This window comes from Myripristis murdjan, chromosome 10 (assembly GCF_902150065.1).
Source record: "Myripristis murdjan chromosome 10, fMyrMur1.1, whole genome shotgun sequence".
Lineage (NCBI taxonomy): Eukaryota > Metazoa > Chordata > Actinopteri > Holocentriformes > Holocentridae > Myripristis > Myripristis murdjan.
Genome location: NC_043989.1, coordinates 13,646,073 through 13,663,618, shown reverse-complemented (window position 1 = coordinate 13,663,618; position 17,546 = coordinate 13,646,073). Strand labels below are relative to the sequence as shown.

The following is a 17,546-nucleotide window of genomic DNA, read 5'->3' as shown; positions in this document are numbered from 1 at the left end:
TTAATAAGACTTCTTCTGTGAATCACTCCTGCCTTATCATACTTCTAATTTACTCCTCTAATAGTATACTAATGCTAATAGTGTAATCTTGAATGCAGTATGTTTTATATAGTCAAGACAGTATGATTTCATATGTGCTGTTGAGTGGTAAATAAATATTTTATTATAATTATTTATTTATTTATTTATATATTTTAATTTTTTATTACTATTTTTGCTGTTTGCTGATGGAGATATCAGGGCTCATATTTCTGCCTTCAGAGGAAGCCATCCATTTTGCACAGTATCAGCCTCCACAGACTTGAAAATTGCCTGATACATAATCTCAAGTTTTTCTGTTTTGTTTTATTGTATTTCATTGTGGCCGTGTTGAGTTTCTTGAGGACAGTGTGTGCATTCAGAGATTTCTCTGGGCGAGCGAGGCTACAGGGTGTGCACAGGATGTCACTGACATCCTCCGCCATTACATAATCCCTCAAAAAACGTGGCCTTAGAAACTTTATTGTCAAATTCATGTTTTCTTATTGTGCCTTGGGTCTTTATTAGTTGGGAGAGCAATTGCTTTTGAGCAAAGTTTGACAGTGTAATGTCTGTACCTTTTTAAAAAATGTCGAAAAAGCAAATGTCAGTAAATGTTAAGTACACGTGGCATGTGGCATGGATTGCAGAATAATTCTTTTCTAAGTTGACTGACGTTGTTGCAGTTGTGGCTGTGTGTAGGCTATTAGACGGCAGGCTGAATGTAACTTGCACAAAGGTAAGTGTATGTGTCTTTGTGTGTGTTGGTGCTGCAGGGGGCATGATCGATCGTGTCACAGTGTTCTGCAGTAACCCCCAGGAGTTACAGGAGTGGCTGGAGCACCTCCAGCCATTTACCAAAGGCGGGAGTCCTGCGGGCACCATCGTAAAGGTTAGGACACAAACACATACACAAAGTATTCGGTTATATCACACTTTTAACAAAGATGTGGACAGAGTACATCTTAGCTGTATAAAGTGACCCCTGCAATGTGTCGAGGTGTCAGAAGCCTTTTAACAATGTCACACTCTGCAAAAGCACACAGGCTGAACTTTCACACATACATTTCTTCTTCCCCTGTTCGTGTTCCTCGCAGACTGTAGAGGGCAAACCGCTCAGCATGGTTGGTACTCCCTCTCATCAGTCCCACCTGGGCAGCTTCAGTGCGGTCAGTCGCGGCCCCCTGGAGCCCCCCAAGATCAGCAAGCCCTGGTCCCTCAGCTGCCTACGCCCTGCACCTCCCCTCAAGCCCTCCGCTGCACTGGGATACAAAGAGGTAAGAGGTTTCAGAGCTGCACACACCACCTCAGTATTACTTTTAAGCACACATATGGTAATGGTGAATCATAAGGTAACTCATCACATCATTTCCTACCCGCAAGCTCCTCTCTTCCATTTTTCCATCTCCTGTAAGGGCTGCTCTCATATTCACACCTGGTACTGTCTGGTTTTAGCACCGTTTCCCACAAATTGAAAGCTGAAAGCATGACTCAAGTTTACATACTGACGCTTAATCCAATTGATTGGACTACTTTACTCATATTCCTCAGTAAAGGGTAATTAACCAAGGATTCCCCTAAGGGAATCCGTTGACTTTTTGGCCAAGTTTAACACGCTGATGTACCTTAGTGCCCAAGTTGTTCTAGTGTTATGTACATTGGGTTATTAACCTTTCTGCAAATGGAGGCGTAGACACTCAGTAGCAGCAGGAAGCGTTTTTGGACAAGACACTGTTACGTAATTATTGCATAATAACTTATGCATAGTTTTGCATAATTTGCTCTTTGTAATGACAATATATGTTCCATGAAGTATTATGCATTGATAATTACAAACGCCCACATAATTTTGATGTTTTTCTTTATACGAAATGTTTTAGTCAGCCTGTGTATTAAGCTATTCCGGCCTTATTTTCCAAATGACTACATTTTTCATTGAAGTTAAAAGCTGAAAATGAAGAGTGGGGATATTTGCTTATTATCTCATCTGAGAAGTCGAAACTTTACAGCCCCACACAATTGATGAATAGAGATTTCTTTTATCGCTATTATTCAACCTTGCTAAGACAACAGGAAAACACTTCTCATATATGGACTATTACTGTTGACACCGTGCGTGGGCCGCTACATACTGTATGGAAGCAGGTGACCATAAAATTTGCTGACTCGTGATACAATTAACACAGAGCACAGATCAAATTCTCAGCGGGTGACTCTGAAATTGGTCCTTGGCTGCAGTGTGATTGCTACAGTTGATAAGACTGTCTGTTGCACAGGACGGAGGCAGCCGGCGCGGCTGCAGCTTTTCGTTCTTGCTAAGTTTGGTGTGGGTCACACTGGCCCACGTGGGAGGCAGAACCTGCTGTGTCTGTCGCACATTATTCATTTTGCACTTTGAATGTTTCGGCTCACACCCACAACTCGCTAGTGTTGGGCTGCCTCGAATATGTAGGCTACAATTAGCATCTGTTTAGGTCCTCTTTCGACATCAAGCGATCCAAAAGAAATTGCCTCTCTGTAGTCCTATTACACCAAATACACATTTATACGTGTACAACGCAAACTCATTCCTTTTCCCTTTAACTGTAGCAACCATCCAAGAGTTTGGAGCTATCTGGGTGTTTGTCTCTGCCCTGTGGAGATTGCATGTATAATTTTTAATTTTCTCTGCTTATTTCTCAATTTCTTCATATCTTTTCCTTTTTTTGTCTTGCGAATTAATTGCCCTATTCTGCGCCCACATAAAGAATAGGTGAGATGCCGAGTTTTTTTTTTTTTTTTTTTTTTTTTTTTTTTAATGTTCACCATTTACGTTCTATCACATCCTTCTACCATCATATTTTTCATGCACATCTCCCCTCTCTCTTCTCTTTTTCTCTTTCTCCATTCTGTCTTCTATAGAGGATGTCTTATATCATAAAGGTAAGGTTAGCTCTCACTGTCTTCCTATCTGTGTGTGTGTGTCTTTGTGTGTGTGGGGGGTGGAAGTGGGGAGCATATGCCTGTCTGTGTGTTCGCTTCGGTGTTAAACTGGCATGCCGTTGCTCTGTTTGCTTTCCTCCTCTTTCGTTGTCATCTGTTGGTTTCCTGTTTTCTGTCGCCTTGCGTGTCTTTTCTTTTTTTTTCTTTTTTTTAAATTCCCTGTACTCAATCAAGGTCTCACTCGGCATGTGTGGTATCAGTGTTCTACTCAGCAGAAAGCCTCGCTTATATAAAGTTTCTTTGTGAATAATTTATATTAAGCTCTTTCCCGTTGATTGCAAGAGAGTATTATTCGTCTGGATCTCTATTGAAAGTGTCTGAATATCCGTGGGAATGTCATGTAAATAGTTTTATTGCCCCTTGTTTGTGCAAGCATTGATTCACTGTTCCAGCCAAGGACGTGGCACAAGTGACACAATGTAAAATGCCGTGAGGTTACATGACATTAATAAGCCAGTGTTATCATTCACTGAATGGTGAAGATTTCTAAGTAATCATCAACTGTGCCACAGTTTTTCATTTGTTCAACAGAGAAATCAATGTGCCTACTTTTCAGGGCCAGTAATTTCTTAGCAGCATAAAAGGAACATATTTCAATATTTTTTGACGTGGATTGTAAAAATCTTGATGTCATTCCATCAAGCAAACTTTTCCATGGCCTTGGGATTTTTTGTATTGTAGTGGTATAGTATGAAGTATGTTTTCCTCTCCTGACTGTGACTTGTGGTTGGTGCAATAGTCTTACTAGAATGCACCGCCAAGGAGCACATGAACCGCGTGATTAAATCGTAGCTCAAAAATGTGACAAACACTGTTTGTCACATTTTACCCAGCATGGTATGTAATAATGGTGTACTATTATTAATCTGAGTTGTTTTTTAATTGAGAAGGACAGTCTATTAATATAAATGCTATGGAAACCATGAACAAAGCACATTATTCCATCAGATCTATGAAAATGTTCCTATTGTATATCATGCAAGTGTCACAGATGTGGTTATTTGTGTGGAATATTGGAGGAAGAGCTGTTTCCACAGTGGAACGATGATGTGTGCTATTTGTGGACAGTTAAAAAATGTGGAAATTAATTACAGTGTTTTATGCTTTGCATATGCTTTCAAATTAGCCCCGAAAGATAACCTGTTTGAAATTCTGAATATCAATTTGGCTTGGTCACATGCTTGCTGCCTTGTTTGTTTATGGTTGTTTTTTACGAGGGATGCGCATCCCTGTAGGCTTGCACACTGTTCGGTCCAGTAGCCCTGGCTTAAAAGTGTGTGTGTAGCAGTGTGGTTGTAGATGTTACATGCTGTATATGTTTTTACACTCCTCCAGGACTCCAGCAAGAGCCCACGGCCTATGAAGAAGTTCCTGCCAGGCAACAGAAAGAAAGAGCGGAAGCCCTCAGATGACGACGCTCTTATCAGGAAAAGTAGGATTTTTTTTTAACTTGTAATAATATAATAAGCTTGAGAAATTTAAAAAAAAAATATACTGAATACATACCACTGTGTTAAATGCAACTCTAGTCTACGGCTTTGCTGGGTTTTGGGTTTTTGTTAAGCTTTCCACTTAACAAGCTTCCACTTACAAATGCTTTTCACTTTCACATTTTGGTCTGATTTGAAAAGAAGGAGCTGAGTGTAATAAAATGAAGCCAAATGTACAGCTAGAATATTTTATTATTTAGGTATATTAATCCAGCAGTGTTGCCTGTGTCATGCAACAGTGCAAGTTAGTGTCTCATTAGGGGAATTGTGATTTACCTCTGGTCAGGCGATGAAACTGTGAAGTAAAACACAAAATAAAATAGAATAGAATAAAATATAGAAACACTGCCACCCTGTTCATTGAGTGAAACTCATCGAGCTGATAATCTCTGGGCTCGGCATGGTTTGACAGGCACGGCCGCCCTGGAGGAGGATGCCCAGATACTGAAGGTGATTGAGGCATACTGCACGGGAGCCAGCCTACACCAAACCACCACAGGTATGCTTGTGCAAGAGAACATGAGGGGTTGTATTTATCTTTTTTTTTTTTTTTCTTTCTCAGTCCCTCTTAAGATTGTACAATCATCCTCAGCAGACCACAGACAAAGAGACAGACCACAGATAAAGAGATATCACCATGAATCAAGCTTATTCATCACTGTTAGTTTGTGTGTGTGTATGTGTGTGTGTGCGTACCTGCAGCAGTGCGAAAAGAGTGCATCCCTCAGGTGCTGCTGCCAGAGGAAGAGAAGATCATTGTCGAGGAGATGAAGAGCAATGGACAGACGGTTATTGAGGAAAAGTAAGCCTGTCATTACTCTAGAGAATAGACTTTCATGTTGCTATTGGGCCAGCAGTGACATGCAGGGCTTTGCCATTATTTGTATTCGGATCCTGGGCGTCTCTGTAATTAGATGCATTCTCAGAGCTATCATAGAGTAATATAGTATTGATCCATTTAGGCTGGAGAGGCATGAATCATCCCGCAGAATGACCTTGAGTCGGCAGCCAGTGTGATGTTTAGACTCATACGTGTTAGCCAATCACATGTGGAACGGACTTTAATAAGCACCTGATTAATAAGCAGCTGTTTGAATATTTTAAATAGATATTGTTGTGTTAATGTCATTGCCTATAGCTTGATGGAATCGATCATTCGCCTTTTCTGTCTTGCAGGAGCCTGGTTGACGCTGTGTACGCTTTAAAAGATGAGGTTCATGAACTGAAAAAGGTACGATTGAGCAGAATTTCATACGATGCACCTCGCTATGGGTGCGTTCAGAAGTTTGCATTTTTTGCATGTTAAAAACAGCGAGACATGTCCATGCTCTCGGTGGCTGGACCAGAGATGATCTAATACATAGAATGCTTTTGGCAGGATCATGGACATTTGGGTTGCCGTGACATAAAGTACACAACAGCAACAAAGTACTCTAGGGTTACATGAAAGACTGTGGCACTTGTCTTGCTTTGGGATGAGGATTTTGTTTCACTGGCATATTATGTTAGCTTCCCTCATGTCGTCTGTTTTTTGGCTGCATAGGTTTTGTTTCTTGTCACTTCCAGTGTCTTTGAAAAAATACCCCTTTTCTGATTCACCCAGACTGAGACAAGACGTTCACCTTTGATACGCCCAATGCAATATTCAGTATTCGCTTAGCAGGAAGACTTGAAGTCTATGGGAGTCATTAGCCTAGCTCAAAGTGCAACCAATTCCAAGTTGATTGGACAAAATGACAAAAGATCTACGGGGTGCCCCAAGAGCGCCACACAAAAATGACAACTTTCACCTTTTCTGTTTGTGTGCCAAATGTGCGGTGTAGGTATTAGAGTTACAGGATGTATGGTGAAATTAATTAAAAGCGGCACACATATGCACAGTGAAAACCATCTGTCTGAACACACCCGATGCCATTTCCTAGGTAATTTCTAGGGAGTGAGTCAAAACACAATATGCGTGGGTGTTTTCATACACTCATCTGTGTTGAGCTGTGTCGTGCCTTGTATAGGTGCCTGCCCATGCTGTTTGACCTTTTTGGTGATGTGCATGTGTCCACATGCTCATCACGAAAGCGTGCGCAAGTGGGTACAAGCACATGGTGTATCGGTCCTCATGACTGTGCGATTTTACAGGAAAACAAGTGGATAAAGCAGTTTCTGGAGGAGGAGCAGAAGTCTCGTAAGGAGCTGGAGAGAGTGGTCAGAAAACTGGCCAAACAGAAAAATGATTGTGCCTGGGAGGACAGCAGCCACTGACCACGTCCCCACAATCATTCTCCTCATAGTGTGTATGTGTGAGTGTGTATGTTTGTGCGGGTACATTTATGTAAGCATACCTGCGATGAGACGTGTGTGTGTGTGTGTCTCTGTCACCCTGTTTGTCTCTTCATATTTCCGTCATACATAGCAGAACTGAACTCCCTTCCTGATGATGCTTGGGAGCATGCTTGGCTTCAGATCCTGGACCTTGATTTGACATTCTCACACAAAAAATAATCTGTCTTCCTGATCCAGCCTGACTGGATGAAGCTACAAATCTGAATATGCTTCTGCATGAAGCCGCCCGGCAAAACGAAGAGACTGATGAAACGGAGTGTTTCAAACACGCTCCTCCTCGCTAGTGGCACTGTGAACGCTCCCTCGCCTACGGGACAGTCTTGTTCTCCAGGGGCACCAGCAGCTGCATGTGCGTCATTAGGAAATACAAAAAGGATTAAGAAGCCATCTAAAGTCCAATAAGGGTGTTGTCCTGCATGCACTTCTTTTACAAGGGACTGATTTTCTTCTCTTCACTTCAAGTTTTTTTTTTTTTTTTCCGTCATCCTGTGTACATTTTATTTGTCATGTGGAGCCCAAGCGGGGAAATAGTTTGTGAATTTTCTGAGCTTTAGTGAGCATGTGTTGACATTTTTGTAACATTCTAGACAGGACATTCATCTGTGTCTCCAAGCTGTTTTGTAGGTGTCTAAGTTTTAGCACATTTCAGATAAAAGTGACTATCAAACCGGTTTAGCACCTCATATTATGTTATAGAAATTGTTTTCGGTAGCCCTCAACTGTGTATTTAAAGTCTGCATGAATGTACAGTATTTCTACAATATGAATTCTGCATTAGAAATGTGATAATCAAGATATACCCCAAAGCTATCAGGGATGCAGGTGCTTAACAAAATAGGCTTAATAACTATGTATATCATTTATAGTATAGAATACGCAAATTATTATTATGACAAAGTTATCAGCTCTACTCTTCCCTCTAAAATATATACAAATGACATAATATCTGCTAATTGCTTAAGTTTTCTTTATTTTGGATTTTAAAAAATATTCTTTATTTATTGTTCAACCAAGCATTTAACTGTGGTGTGCTGCCTTTACACCTGTCTGGAACTGTATTAAACCATACTGATCTGTAGAGGCAGAACCTTGTTTAGGCCGAAGGAAAATGTACCTTTTATCATCACAAGAAAGGAAGGACGTTTTTCTAAAACCTATGGAACAAAATGATTTCTCTGTTAAGTCAGATTACCACAGTGAGTTTGACTTGAATTCTAAAATTACTGAACCCATGCTCTCTGTGGTTCCTGTTTCGCTGACGCAGACAGACTGAGGAAATATTTGGATTGAGATTTCTTTTGTGTGTGTAGAGTAGAGAGCAACTGTTTAAGTGCCTCCTGAAGCGGTTGATAAGCTCATGCGAGATTAAAGACCAGACCGGAACTAAATGCATGCTTTATATTTAAAGTTTCACTTGTAGTTTGTTACAATATTTTGGTTGCTAGAGCCTAAACAGGCATATAATGGGTCTGATAAACATTTCACAGGGCTTTGCTTGTTATTCTGTCAGGATGCAGCTTCATTCCAAGGGCACGTAGCGGTACATCTCATGAGGTTGAGTGCACTGTCAACTGATCTCTGCTCCTGTTGCACTGCAGAGCTCCACTGGAGCCTCATATTTAAAATACAATAAATGATCGCTTTACTGATTCACTACTGTGTTAGACTGGCATGGTACACCTAGTATGGGAAAAAAAAATGCAATAATGATGACATTAACCACCTGTGTTAACCAAAATGGACCAGACCATGCGATGCAGCCACTGCGAACTACGTTTCCGGTTGAAATGTAGTTCCCCTCGTTGCAAGGCTGTTCATTCTGATCCTTTCGCCTTTAATTCAATTTTAAGTAAGTTAGTGATGAAGACTGATCAAAGATCACTGACCGGGTCCCTGTGTTCATCACATTTACTATGATCTGAAAGATAATAATGTGATGCGTTATTGAACCTTGTCAGGGAATGTTGTAAGGCCACCACAGGACCGTCAGAGCACAATATCAGCTACAGAATAGCAGCGGTACAGCTAGAAGGGATTTAGTGTCTTGCTCAAGGACACTTCAGCATGGTGGATGCTGGAATGCAAGTTCTCTGGTTGAAATGTAGTCCCCCTCCTCGTGCGTCCACCCTGCTGTTCGACGTATCGCTGATCTTTAATCAGTATTCCTACTGAGATGCTCGACTAGCAGCCCGGATCTTTAGGTCTGTACTGTTGTATTCAGGTCTGCTCCTGAGCACGGGAGAGATTCTGCATGTCATCGCCTGTACAGATGTAAAACTCTGTCTCATTATACATGTTCATGTTTATGAGATTGTCGTTGTTACTGTTACTCTGCTCTTGAACTGTTTTCATAAAGTGTCCTATACTGTAGTTTTCACTGCTCCATAGCCTCTGTGAGCACTTACCGGTGGGAGGGGGTTGAATTCCAATTCCTTATTTTTTATCAGAAATTATGTCTCCCGACCACTGTGTGTATTGTTTTTGAAAAGTTGTTCTATGCAATTATCATTGTTGCAAGTATTGTACTGCTTTTATTATTATTATTTTTTGACACTCCGTACTTCATGTTATGTTCAATATGTTCATTCTTTTAATAAAAAATTAATATAATAAACGCAATGTAGTTGTCTGACATGAATTATATTGAAAAGATGAAAAAACTTTGCACCCTGAAATAGAAGGCCAGGGAAAAAAATGGCTTTAAATTAATTTAAGTTTATGGCTACACTTAAGCAATATTGCTGACATGTGCTTTTCTTTCCTTTTGATTAAATATTTTACATCGGTTAAATAATTTATTTTACACTTAAAACTTTCAGGTGGGCATTTATGCAATAATTTAATTAAATTTTTTTGTCCTGGCCTTTTGTTTTGCAGTGTGTAGAGTCATTCATCTTTTCCAGTTGCTTCAAGTGATTCTTGCCCTGCTTTACAAGCATATCATCTGAGTGCAATCTTTCATTTTTCCTTTTGTGCATAAAAATAACATTAAACCATTTATTTCAGAAAGAATGATCACACTCCTTGGAAATAGGAAAACCCATGTCGCTCATTAACATGCCAGCTACACGGCACGTTGCCACTGTTCATTCACTCAAACTGGAAAATCCACAAAGGCAGGCGTTCCCACACGAGAGGGAGCACATGTGGGGTTAAGGAATCAGTAGGTTGTTCTGATTTGGTGCCAAGAGGCGCATTACAGGATGGAAGGAGTGATAAAAAAAATGACATCCTGTGAGAGCGGGGCCTCCTCTGCGCCTCCATACACCCCTCCAGTAGAGATTCACACTTTCCATGCTGTTCAGCTCCGCCACTGAGTGACGTATCAAAAGCAGTAGTAGACTGTGTAGTGAGCTGAAATCTAAAAAAAAAAAAAAAAAAAAAAAAAAACAACAACTGCATTGCATGGCATCAATGAAGTGTTTAAACCTCATTTCAGTCATCCTGTAGCTTTAGTAGAAAGCTACAAATTTACTTGTAACTTCCTGTTGGTTGTATGAACGTAAACTGGGCCTAAGGGTCACAAAAGAATCAGGAGCATTTAACATTAACAGAAATTTATTTATCTACACCTACCAAGAAATTATCCCTAAACCAATACTGAAAATAACATGTAATTAAATGCATTCTGTAATAACATCATGTTTGCACATACTCTATCAAATTTATTGTAATTACTGAGTCAGTTCACCCTTTTCGACCCAAAGTGGGACTGTTGCTTTTGGTTCAACAGGTTGTGAGGGAATGCAGAAGCGTTATACCTGTTGTCTTGTCCTAGATCTTTAAACCATGGTGGGGTCACTTCATGACCTAGTTTGAGCCACGGAGCCAAATGCAGCAGGTTTTGTGCAACAGATGCTGCACATCTGATATCGGGTTTCAACACAGCAAACTCTGCAGTGGTAATGGTGTTGATTCATCTTGGTGTTGTCATTGTACACTAGTCAGACTTGAGCTGATATTCAGTTATGTTGAATATTTTCTGGTGGGTGCAATTCTTAAATGTGCAGTAATAACAGGATGGCTATATTACTTTTGCAGTCTTTGCACTATTGTGCTACTTTGATTTAACATAATTTTTTGTTTTGGACTTAAAATGAAGTCCAACACATTGTGAGCATATTGAATATTGCGTTGCATTAATATATTTAAGGAGAAATACTAATTCAACTTTAGATCCCCTGTAGTTTTCAATCACCACACATCTGTTCTGGGTTGGATGGGCATTGTGGTGTAAGAGTAGTGTTAAAAATTCTGGGACACCAAACATCTTTAGTATGATATCTGTATTTCTGCAAATAAGACTACTTTACCACACTTTGTACCACAGCACTTTCCTGTATATGACAGAAATGACCCATCTTGCAAGAACAACTGCGCTTTTTGCTCCTTTCTGGGACTGAACCGCTAATGTGGTTGCTGCCTGAACCCATTTTGAAGATATGTGCAGTGCTTAAATCTGAATGCTCAGGTCTGATGTGTGTGGACCTGTCTGTCTCCCTCTGTCTCCAAGTCGTCAAATTAGGGAGACAGATGGAAAAACAAGCTGAGGAGAAAGATGTTGGATTGAATATAAATTCATTTTACTGCCTGGACAACCCCGTTTACATCAATAAATACAACCAATCAAAATACCAGCACAGAAGTCACACTTTACATAACACACACAAAAAAGATGATATAATAAATTATAGTTGAAGAATCCATGAAAAAGATCCAAAATCGTTAGTTTGATTCTTGATCCACCCTTTAAAAAGGTGGCTTTATCCCATTTCAGAGTGTTCTGAGTGGTTTTAAGCCCGGGTCCCTCCTCTCCATCGTAAAGAAAAAGGTCCCCATCTTTGGCTTACATCCATCCACGTGATATTATAAGAGTCCTACAGCTGGTACATCCCAAAGGTTGTAGCTCCTTCCTCATAGTCCACCAGTGAGAGGTCTTGCACCCAGACACTGAGCTGGTTTCCTGCCTTCAGTGTGATCACCTCTCCCTGGGTGGCTGTGCACAGGCCGCTGCTTTGGCTCTCCAGACTGCAGTAGGCCTTCATCACTTCATTCTCCTTTGCCGTCTCACTCTCCCTGAAGGTGACCCTGCTGGCCAGAGGGATCTTGGGATGCCCTCTGGAGAAGGTAACCCTGGCGTAGACGTAGTAGTCGCCAGGCTGCAGCACAGTCAACCAGCTGATGCGGTAGTAGTTGATGTTCCTATAAAATGAGCGGCCCATGTTCCACTGGAGATAGCCCGCCGCTGATGAGAGAGGGAGAAGTTTAAGCGGTGTTTATAATTCTTAATATTATTTCGAAAATTGTCTCTTACACTCCTGAATACTTAAGTATCAGTTGGATTTGATACTAAGTTGATCCTAATTTTAGTATCATCATTGGACACTCCAAATAAAGTGCTACCTTTTATTTACTGCTTGTTATGAGGTTGTACATTTTTCTGGTTTCTTACATGTTATATTCTGTCTTGGTGCATATGATGGCTGCTTGACTGTCATGCGTGCCATGGCATTGTGTGATCTTCCTCCTGATGTGAGAAGTGCAGCTGAAGGAGAGAGCACACACATAGTTAGAGACATAGCTGTATGAAAGGGAGAAAAAAACATACATATATTTATAAATGTATATTGTTGAGAAGTAACCTCACACAAACATACCTTTTGCCTCAGCAAGCGGGACCTTTTCCTTTGGGGAAGAGATTGAGATTGTACAATATTAGCAACATAACATCATTTGTTTGTTTGATTTGTATATGTGCATAACTGAAAATCTACCTACAACAAGAGCATTTCCTGTGGTTTAAGTGCAATTTCAAAGACCTCACAGTTATTTTTGTGAGTGCCATGTGAACATCTGAATACATCTGTCATTTGACCCTCTCACATCACCCATTCCAAAACTAAACCAATTCAGCTGCTGCATACAATTAATTCATGTTGTACAATGAAACAGGATTTGAAGCACTTTGGTCTTAGAAATAATTACAAAAGAAAATGTGTTTTTCTTTTAGTCATTACTCATGTGACAACAACATCTAGTATCTGGACTTGAAAAAAATAAATTCTTCAACTAACAACATAGTTTCCCCATTATCCAATTATCCAGAGTAAGTGGTAATTACCATTTTGCTAGTGTGGTACAGGTAGAAGAATCCTACGAAAGACAGCAACAAATGCAGCAACACTAGCCCAACCAAGAACCTGATGAGAGGTTTGCTGTAGCCATGTGATGGGGCTGCGGCCGGTATGAGGACCGGGCTGGTCCTGTTCATGCGTGGAGGGACCGGTGGTGGAGCCAGGCTGGTCTGGTAGGTGTTGATCATGGTGGAGAGAAGCGCTGATACCTAGAGAGGCCTGACATCCGTGACATCCCATGCACTTCTGAGCAACTGCTCTCGCTACCCAGACACTTTTTCTCTTGTTACTTCCTGGAAGGTCTGCTCAGATGTAACTTTTTTTTTTTTTTTTTTTCTAAATTGTCTGTGTATGTGTATGTGTGTGTGTGTGTGTGTGTGTGTGTGTGTGTGATACATCTTTGAGCATGTCTTACTTTCTTTCTATTACACCTACACCCCATGCTATCAAACCTTATATTACTTACTTATTTTTTTCTTTCTTTTATAAGATATTTAGTAGACAATAATTCTGATTTTGAGCAATAAAAAACCCTGTGCACCTTTAGTAAAATGGACAAAATAAAAAAAATGACTACCTGGCATACAGAGCAGAACTGTGTGTAATTCGTGAAATTTGACACTGACATTAAAATGACATTAAAAGACTTTTGGACATTTTTGAGAACAACAACAAAGCTTGACAACCACAACAGCAGCAAAGCCAAAGCCAAAAGCTCACTAGGTGTATTTTTGGGAACCATACCAGAAGCTAAATATAGAAAACATTTACCACACATTTCTGTGATCTCAATATTTTACAGTAAGCCATATTTTGTCCAGTCTCTCGCAGTCATAATGATACCCCCATGAGGGTGTATGTCATGTAGATACCACAGCAGGGTGTCTGGTCTGGCCTCTGCAAATAGACTGTCTGCATTGACTTTCACTGCGGTCCTTGTGCAAACCAGAAGCAGCTCGCATCAGTAGTTCAAAATAATGAGTCGATTATTACAGTCATTAAAATTTATGAGGATTTTTTTTACATTTACACCTAAATTTATATATGATAGATCGTACTTAAATTGTAATAAGTTCTTTTTTTTTTTAAGATAAATGTTAATAAGACTATGTGAGTGTACTAATTATAGAATTATGTGCATTTGATTATAACATTTATAAGCACTTATAAAAAAGTTTAACAGTCTATAGACTGCTTACGGATTAATAAAAGCATTATGAGTTTCTTCTAATTATTCATAATGACATTACAAACAAATTTATTGAGTTTAACTAACCTTATCCTGATGAATAAACTTGAACTGGAACCTACCTATTACATAATGGTTAAACTGTTACTAAACTTTTTTGTATTGTTGTAAAAAAAAATCTTACTTTCTTTCTTTCTTTCTTTCTTTCTTTCTTTCTTTCTTTCTTTATTATTAATTTATTAGCAGTTAAAGACCCCCTCCGATGAAAATCAAGCTTTTAACATGGTCAACATGCCACGTGGTGTTTTTCCTATGCTACAAGACGTAGTAGGAGCAAAATAAGCAGCCAGCATCATGGCTAGGTTTTTGACATCATAAACCTGGGGAACCAGTCCTACCAGCTGACAGGGTGATGGTTTCCATATCATCAGCACCAGTTTCAGAGCAAAAAAAAAAAAAAAACCCTGCATGACCAGCTTGACATGGCTGCTTTGCATGAACAATATTAGCATAACCAAGAGATTTGCTGAAAAAAAAAAATTTAGATGGATAAATTTTCAAATACAACAGAAAGTTATGAGCTGGTGTTTGACAGCCTGGTAATGAGAATGCAATGTCACACACCAGCTCATAACTTTCTGTTGTATTTGCCCACAATGCCCTGATGTCTATTTGCATGTGATACAGGATGAGATGCACTGAGCTCAGTGTCATGTGGTTAGGTTAGGCAACAAAACCTCTTGGCTAAGGGAAAGTTTAGGTTTAACCTAATGCTTAACCTTGATCACACGTGGTACTCATTCCACATGTGGAAGCTGCAAAAATAGTCATAAATGTCTCACAATCTAACAATAAATGTATTACACTTAAATAGTCACTTATGAAGGACTTAAGTGCATTATTACATATAAACTAACTCTTATTACAAGGACCATAATATGAAGCATTACCATATGCAATGTGCACCTATGTCCAGGATCAGTAAAGTAAACTTTTTATCATGGTTGCGTAATTCAATTCCATTCCATTCATTTCAGTTCATTGAAGTACTGGGCCATGTAACAAATCCATACATTGATGGCAACCGCAGTATATTTGAAGTTTGTATGGTTGTGGTTCGAAAATTCTTTGAAATCCCCCCTCTGCTCCGTATTCCACTGTACCCGCACCTCCTGCTTATGTGGTTTATTCATATACTAGCCACAACAAGCGTTGCATGGATGCCTTAGACAAGTCAGAGTATGGGAGGTTTGCTCATGCGGTTGCAGAATTGTGTGTCAAGCAGAGAAGTGGTTGACAGCGTTCTGGGCCAGCTTCCGTTTCCATGATAACTGTATAACCAGTATGAGACCCTCAGTGCTGACTCAGTCTATAACTGTGAACAATTAAATGGACAGACAGACAGACTGTAGACAGACAGACAGACAGATCGATAGGTAGTCAGTCTGCTGAAAACTGTACATGAAGTCCATATTCTGTATTTATTATAATCATCATCATCATCATCATCATCATCATCATCATCATCATCATTATTATTATTGAATAAAATCAAATAATCAACCAGTCACTCTAACTGCTTGCTTTACTGACCCAGTGCACAAACACATAACTTACACATAACAGGTATGATCATATACCTAGAGATATAATAGTATAATTTGTTAAAATAGCACATGGTGCTGCAATATTTCTGTATTTTCATCATGTATATTTTCCAGTATATGAATTTTTTTTATTTTATTTTTTACAAACTATGTCATAATTAACATGACATAAGATGCAGTATGTTATTCAGAAAAAGACAACAGACCTGGCAAAACGTCAACAGAAATTAAACAGTGCTTCACAAAAAAAAAATCAATGTTTATTGTCTAAATGAACAGAATAAAGAGATAATGCATTACATTTAAATGTAATCTCCAGTTCATCTTATAATGGGAAGCCTTCATGAATACTGTTTCTTACTTTTTTCACCCCCTTTTTTTTTTTTTTTTTTTTTTTTTTTTAAAGCATGTTAATGCGCTCATCCAAGCTAAGAAAACACACACTGGCCAGACTGGACTGTTAGCAGTAACTGAGGGCTGAAGGCTGCAGCGACACACGCTGAACCACAAAGAATACTTTATTTCCTTTTATAGAAACTTTTTTGAAAATATATGAAAAGCAAGGCTACTACAATACTGTAACTGATACTTGCACACATGCAGACTGACAAGCAGCATAAGACAACATTCATTAATATGTAGGTTAATTGCTGACATGTACATTTTAATGTAGGTAACATCTTTTGTTTAAATGGCTCATAGCGTCCCCTAGTGGTTTAAACACAGCAGTAGACTGCACTCAGAGCTTAAGTGGTGCATTCCAATTTATTTATTTATTTATTTATTTATTTTAAGGTGGCCAAATAAACTAACCAGTGAAGAAAATACCCCTATATTTACAGAAGGTGTTGAGAAGTATGGACATGATCCAGTGCAAAGACTAAATTAAGATGCTGAATCAGGTCTGGGAAGTGTTTCTTTTCTTTTCCTTTCTTTTCTTTTCTTTTCTTTTCTTTTCTTTTCTTTTCTTTTCTTTTCTTTTCTTTTTTTACACACTTCAGTAAAAGCCTCCCACCTGATAACAACCTTGGCTATTTCAACCAGCAGTGTGCCGTAACAGCCTGAGAAGAGGCAGAACCAACGACAGATCACAATGCACATCGCATTTCCCTGATTGTCTCTAACATCAGGTCTCTCCATCTTGTGAAAAACTGAAAACTCTAACAGTAAGCTGCAGTGAGGTGTTTCAAGGACTGAATCAAGGTCAAGTGCCACAGAGAGACATCCAGTACGTTCTCCACAGCAGATCTTTTTTCTCAAGTTTTCCATATATCAGAATAAAAAACTCATGAATGGAAACACTGACATTACCCCAAAAAAAAAAAAAAAATCTTTTTCAAGATTATATGTAAATGCTGCCACTGTGACCTTTTCCAAATTGTGTAGTTCATTCTAAATCAGTATGACATCAAAGATTTTTTTCTTTTTCATGCTGCAGATGGTTTTAGTCACTCTGTCAGGCAGCTGGTACACTGTCAGCCCCCTGAGTTTGTCCCTCATCCAACCGAAATGAATTTTAATTTCACAGAGAGCATTCAAGACATTCACTGATTAGATGTTATTTTTAGACATCAGCTTTCAACCTACAACATATAACATGTATTTCTTTTCAGATCATTCATTTACATATGGCAGTGGTGTAACATTCGTACATTGAAGGGTTTATACTGATAATTATTTTCAAGTGTAAAATCCACCGCAAACTCTTCAGAGAGAGAAAGAGCAGGCAAACATAGCCTTCTGGATTTTGCATTTAAGTGTAGATGACTGTTTTTTTGTAGCAAAAGCC

At 39.2% G+C, this 17,546-nt stretch overlaps 2 protein-coding genes across 3 annotated transcripts in view; one reads left to right on the top strand and one right to left on the bottom strand.

The window, feature by feature from the left end:
* The window catches only part of arhgef6 (Rac/Cdc42 guanine nucleotide exchange factor (GEF) 6), a 28,288-nt gene extending 18,842 nt beyond the window's left edge, over positions 1-9,446 (top strand). Inside the window, exons 15-22 of one of the 2 annotated variants that reach the window (XM_030061927.1) lie at positions 795-910; positions 1,116-1,295; positions 2,920-2,940; positions 4,336-4,432; positions 4,903-4,989; positions 5,193-5,292; positions 5,667-5,721; positions 6,624-9,446. In XM_030061927.1, the coding sequence (XP_029917787.1) occupies positions 795-910; positions 1,116-1,295; positions 2,920-2,940; positions 4,336-4,432; positions 4,903-4,989; positions 5,193-5,292; positions 5,667-5,721; positions 6,624-6,746 (779 nt within the window). In that variant the 3' untranslated portion in view covers positions 6,747-9,446. The remainder of the gene's footprint in view (positions 1-794; positions 911-1,115; positions 1,296-2,919; positions 2,941-4,335; positions 4,433-4,902; positions 4,990-5,192; positions 5,293-5,666; positions 5,722-6,623) is intronic. The other variant, XM_030061928.1, reaches the window with a different exon arrangement.
* Positions 9,447-11,359: 1,913 nt separating this feature from the next.
* cd40lg (CD40 ligand) lies at positions 11,360-13,185 on the bottom strand. Its single transcript, XM_030062248.1, has 4 exons — positions 12,949-13,185; positions 12,485-12,512; positions 12,280-12,372; positions 11,360-12,072 (listed from the first exon to the last, which is right to left on the bottom strand). The coding sequence occupies exons 1-4, from the start codon at positions 13,147-13,149 to the stop codon at positions 11,705-11,707; spliced, it is 690 nt and encodes a 229-aa protein (XP_029918108.1). The 5' UTR covers positions 13,150-13,185; the 3' UTR covers positions 11,360-11,704.
* Positions 13,186-17,546: the final 4,361 nt, after the last annotated feature.

Excerpts from the sequence above, each read along its gene's own strand:
- cd40lg (XM_030062248.1), bottom strand. The coding sequence starts at position 13,149 with ATGATCAACACCTACCAGACCAGCCTGGCTCCACCACCGGTCCCTCCA. Across the intron at positions 12,513-12,948 it reads TGTACCACACTAGCAAAATG|GAAAAGGTCCCGCTTGCTGA; the intron begins GTAATTACCACT and ends TCTTCCCCAAAG. Across the intron at positions 12,073-12,279 it reads ACCAAGACAGAATATAACAT|CGGCGGGCTATCTCCAGTGG; the intron begins GTAAGAAACCAG and ends CTCTCTCATCAG.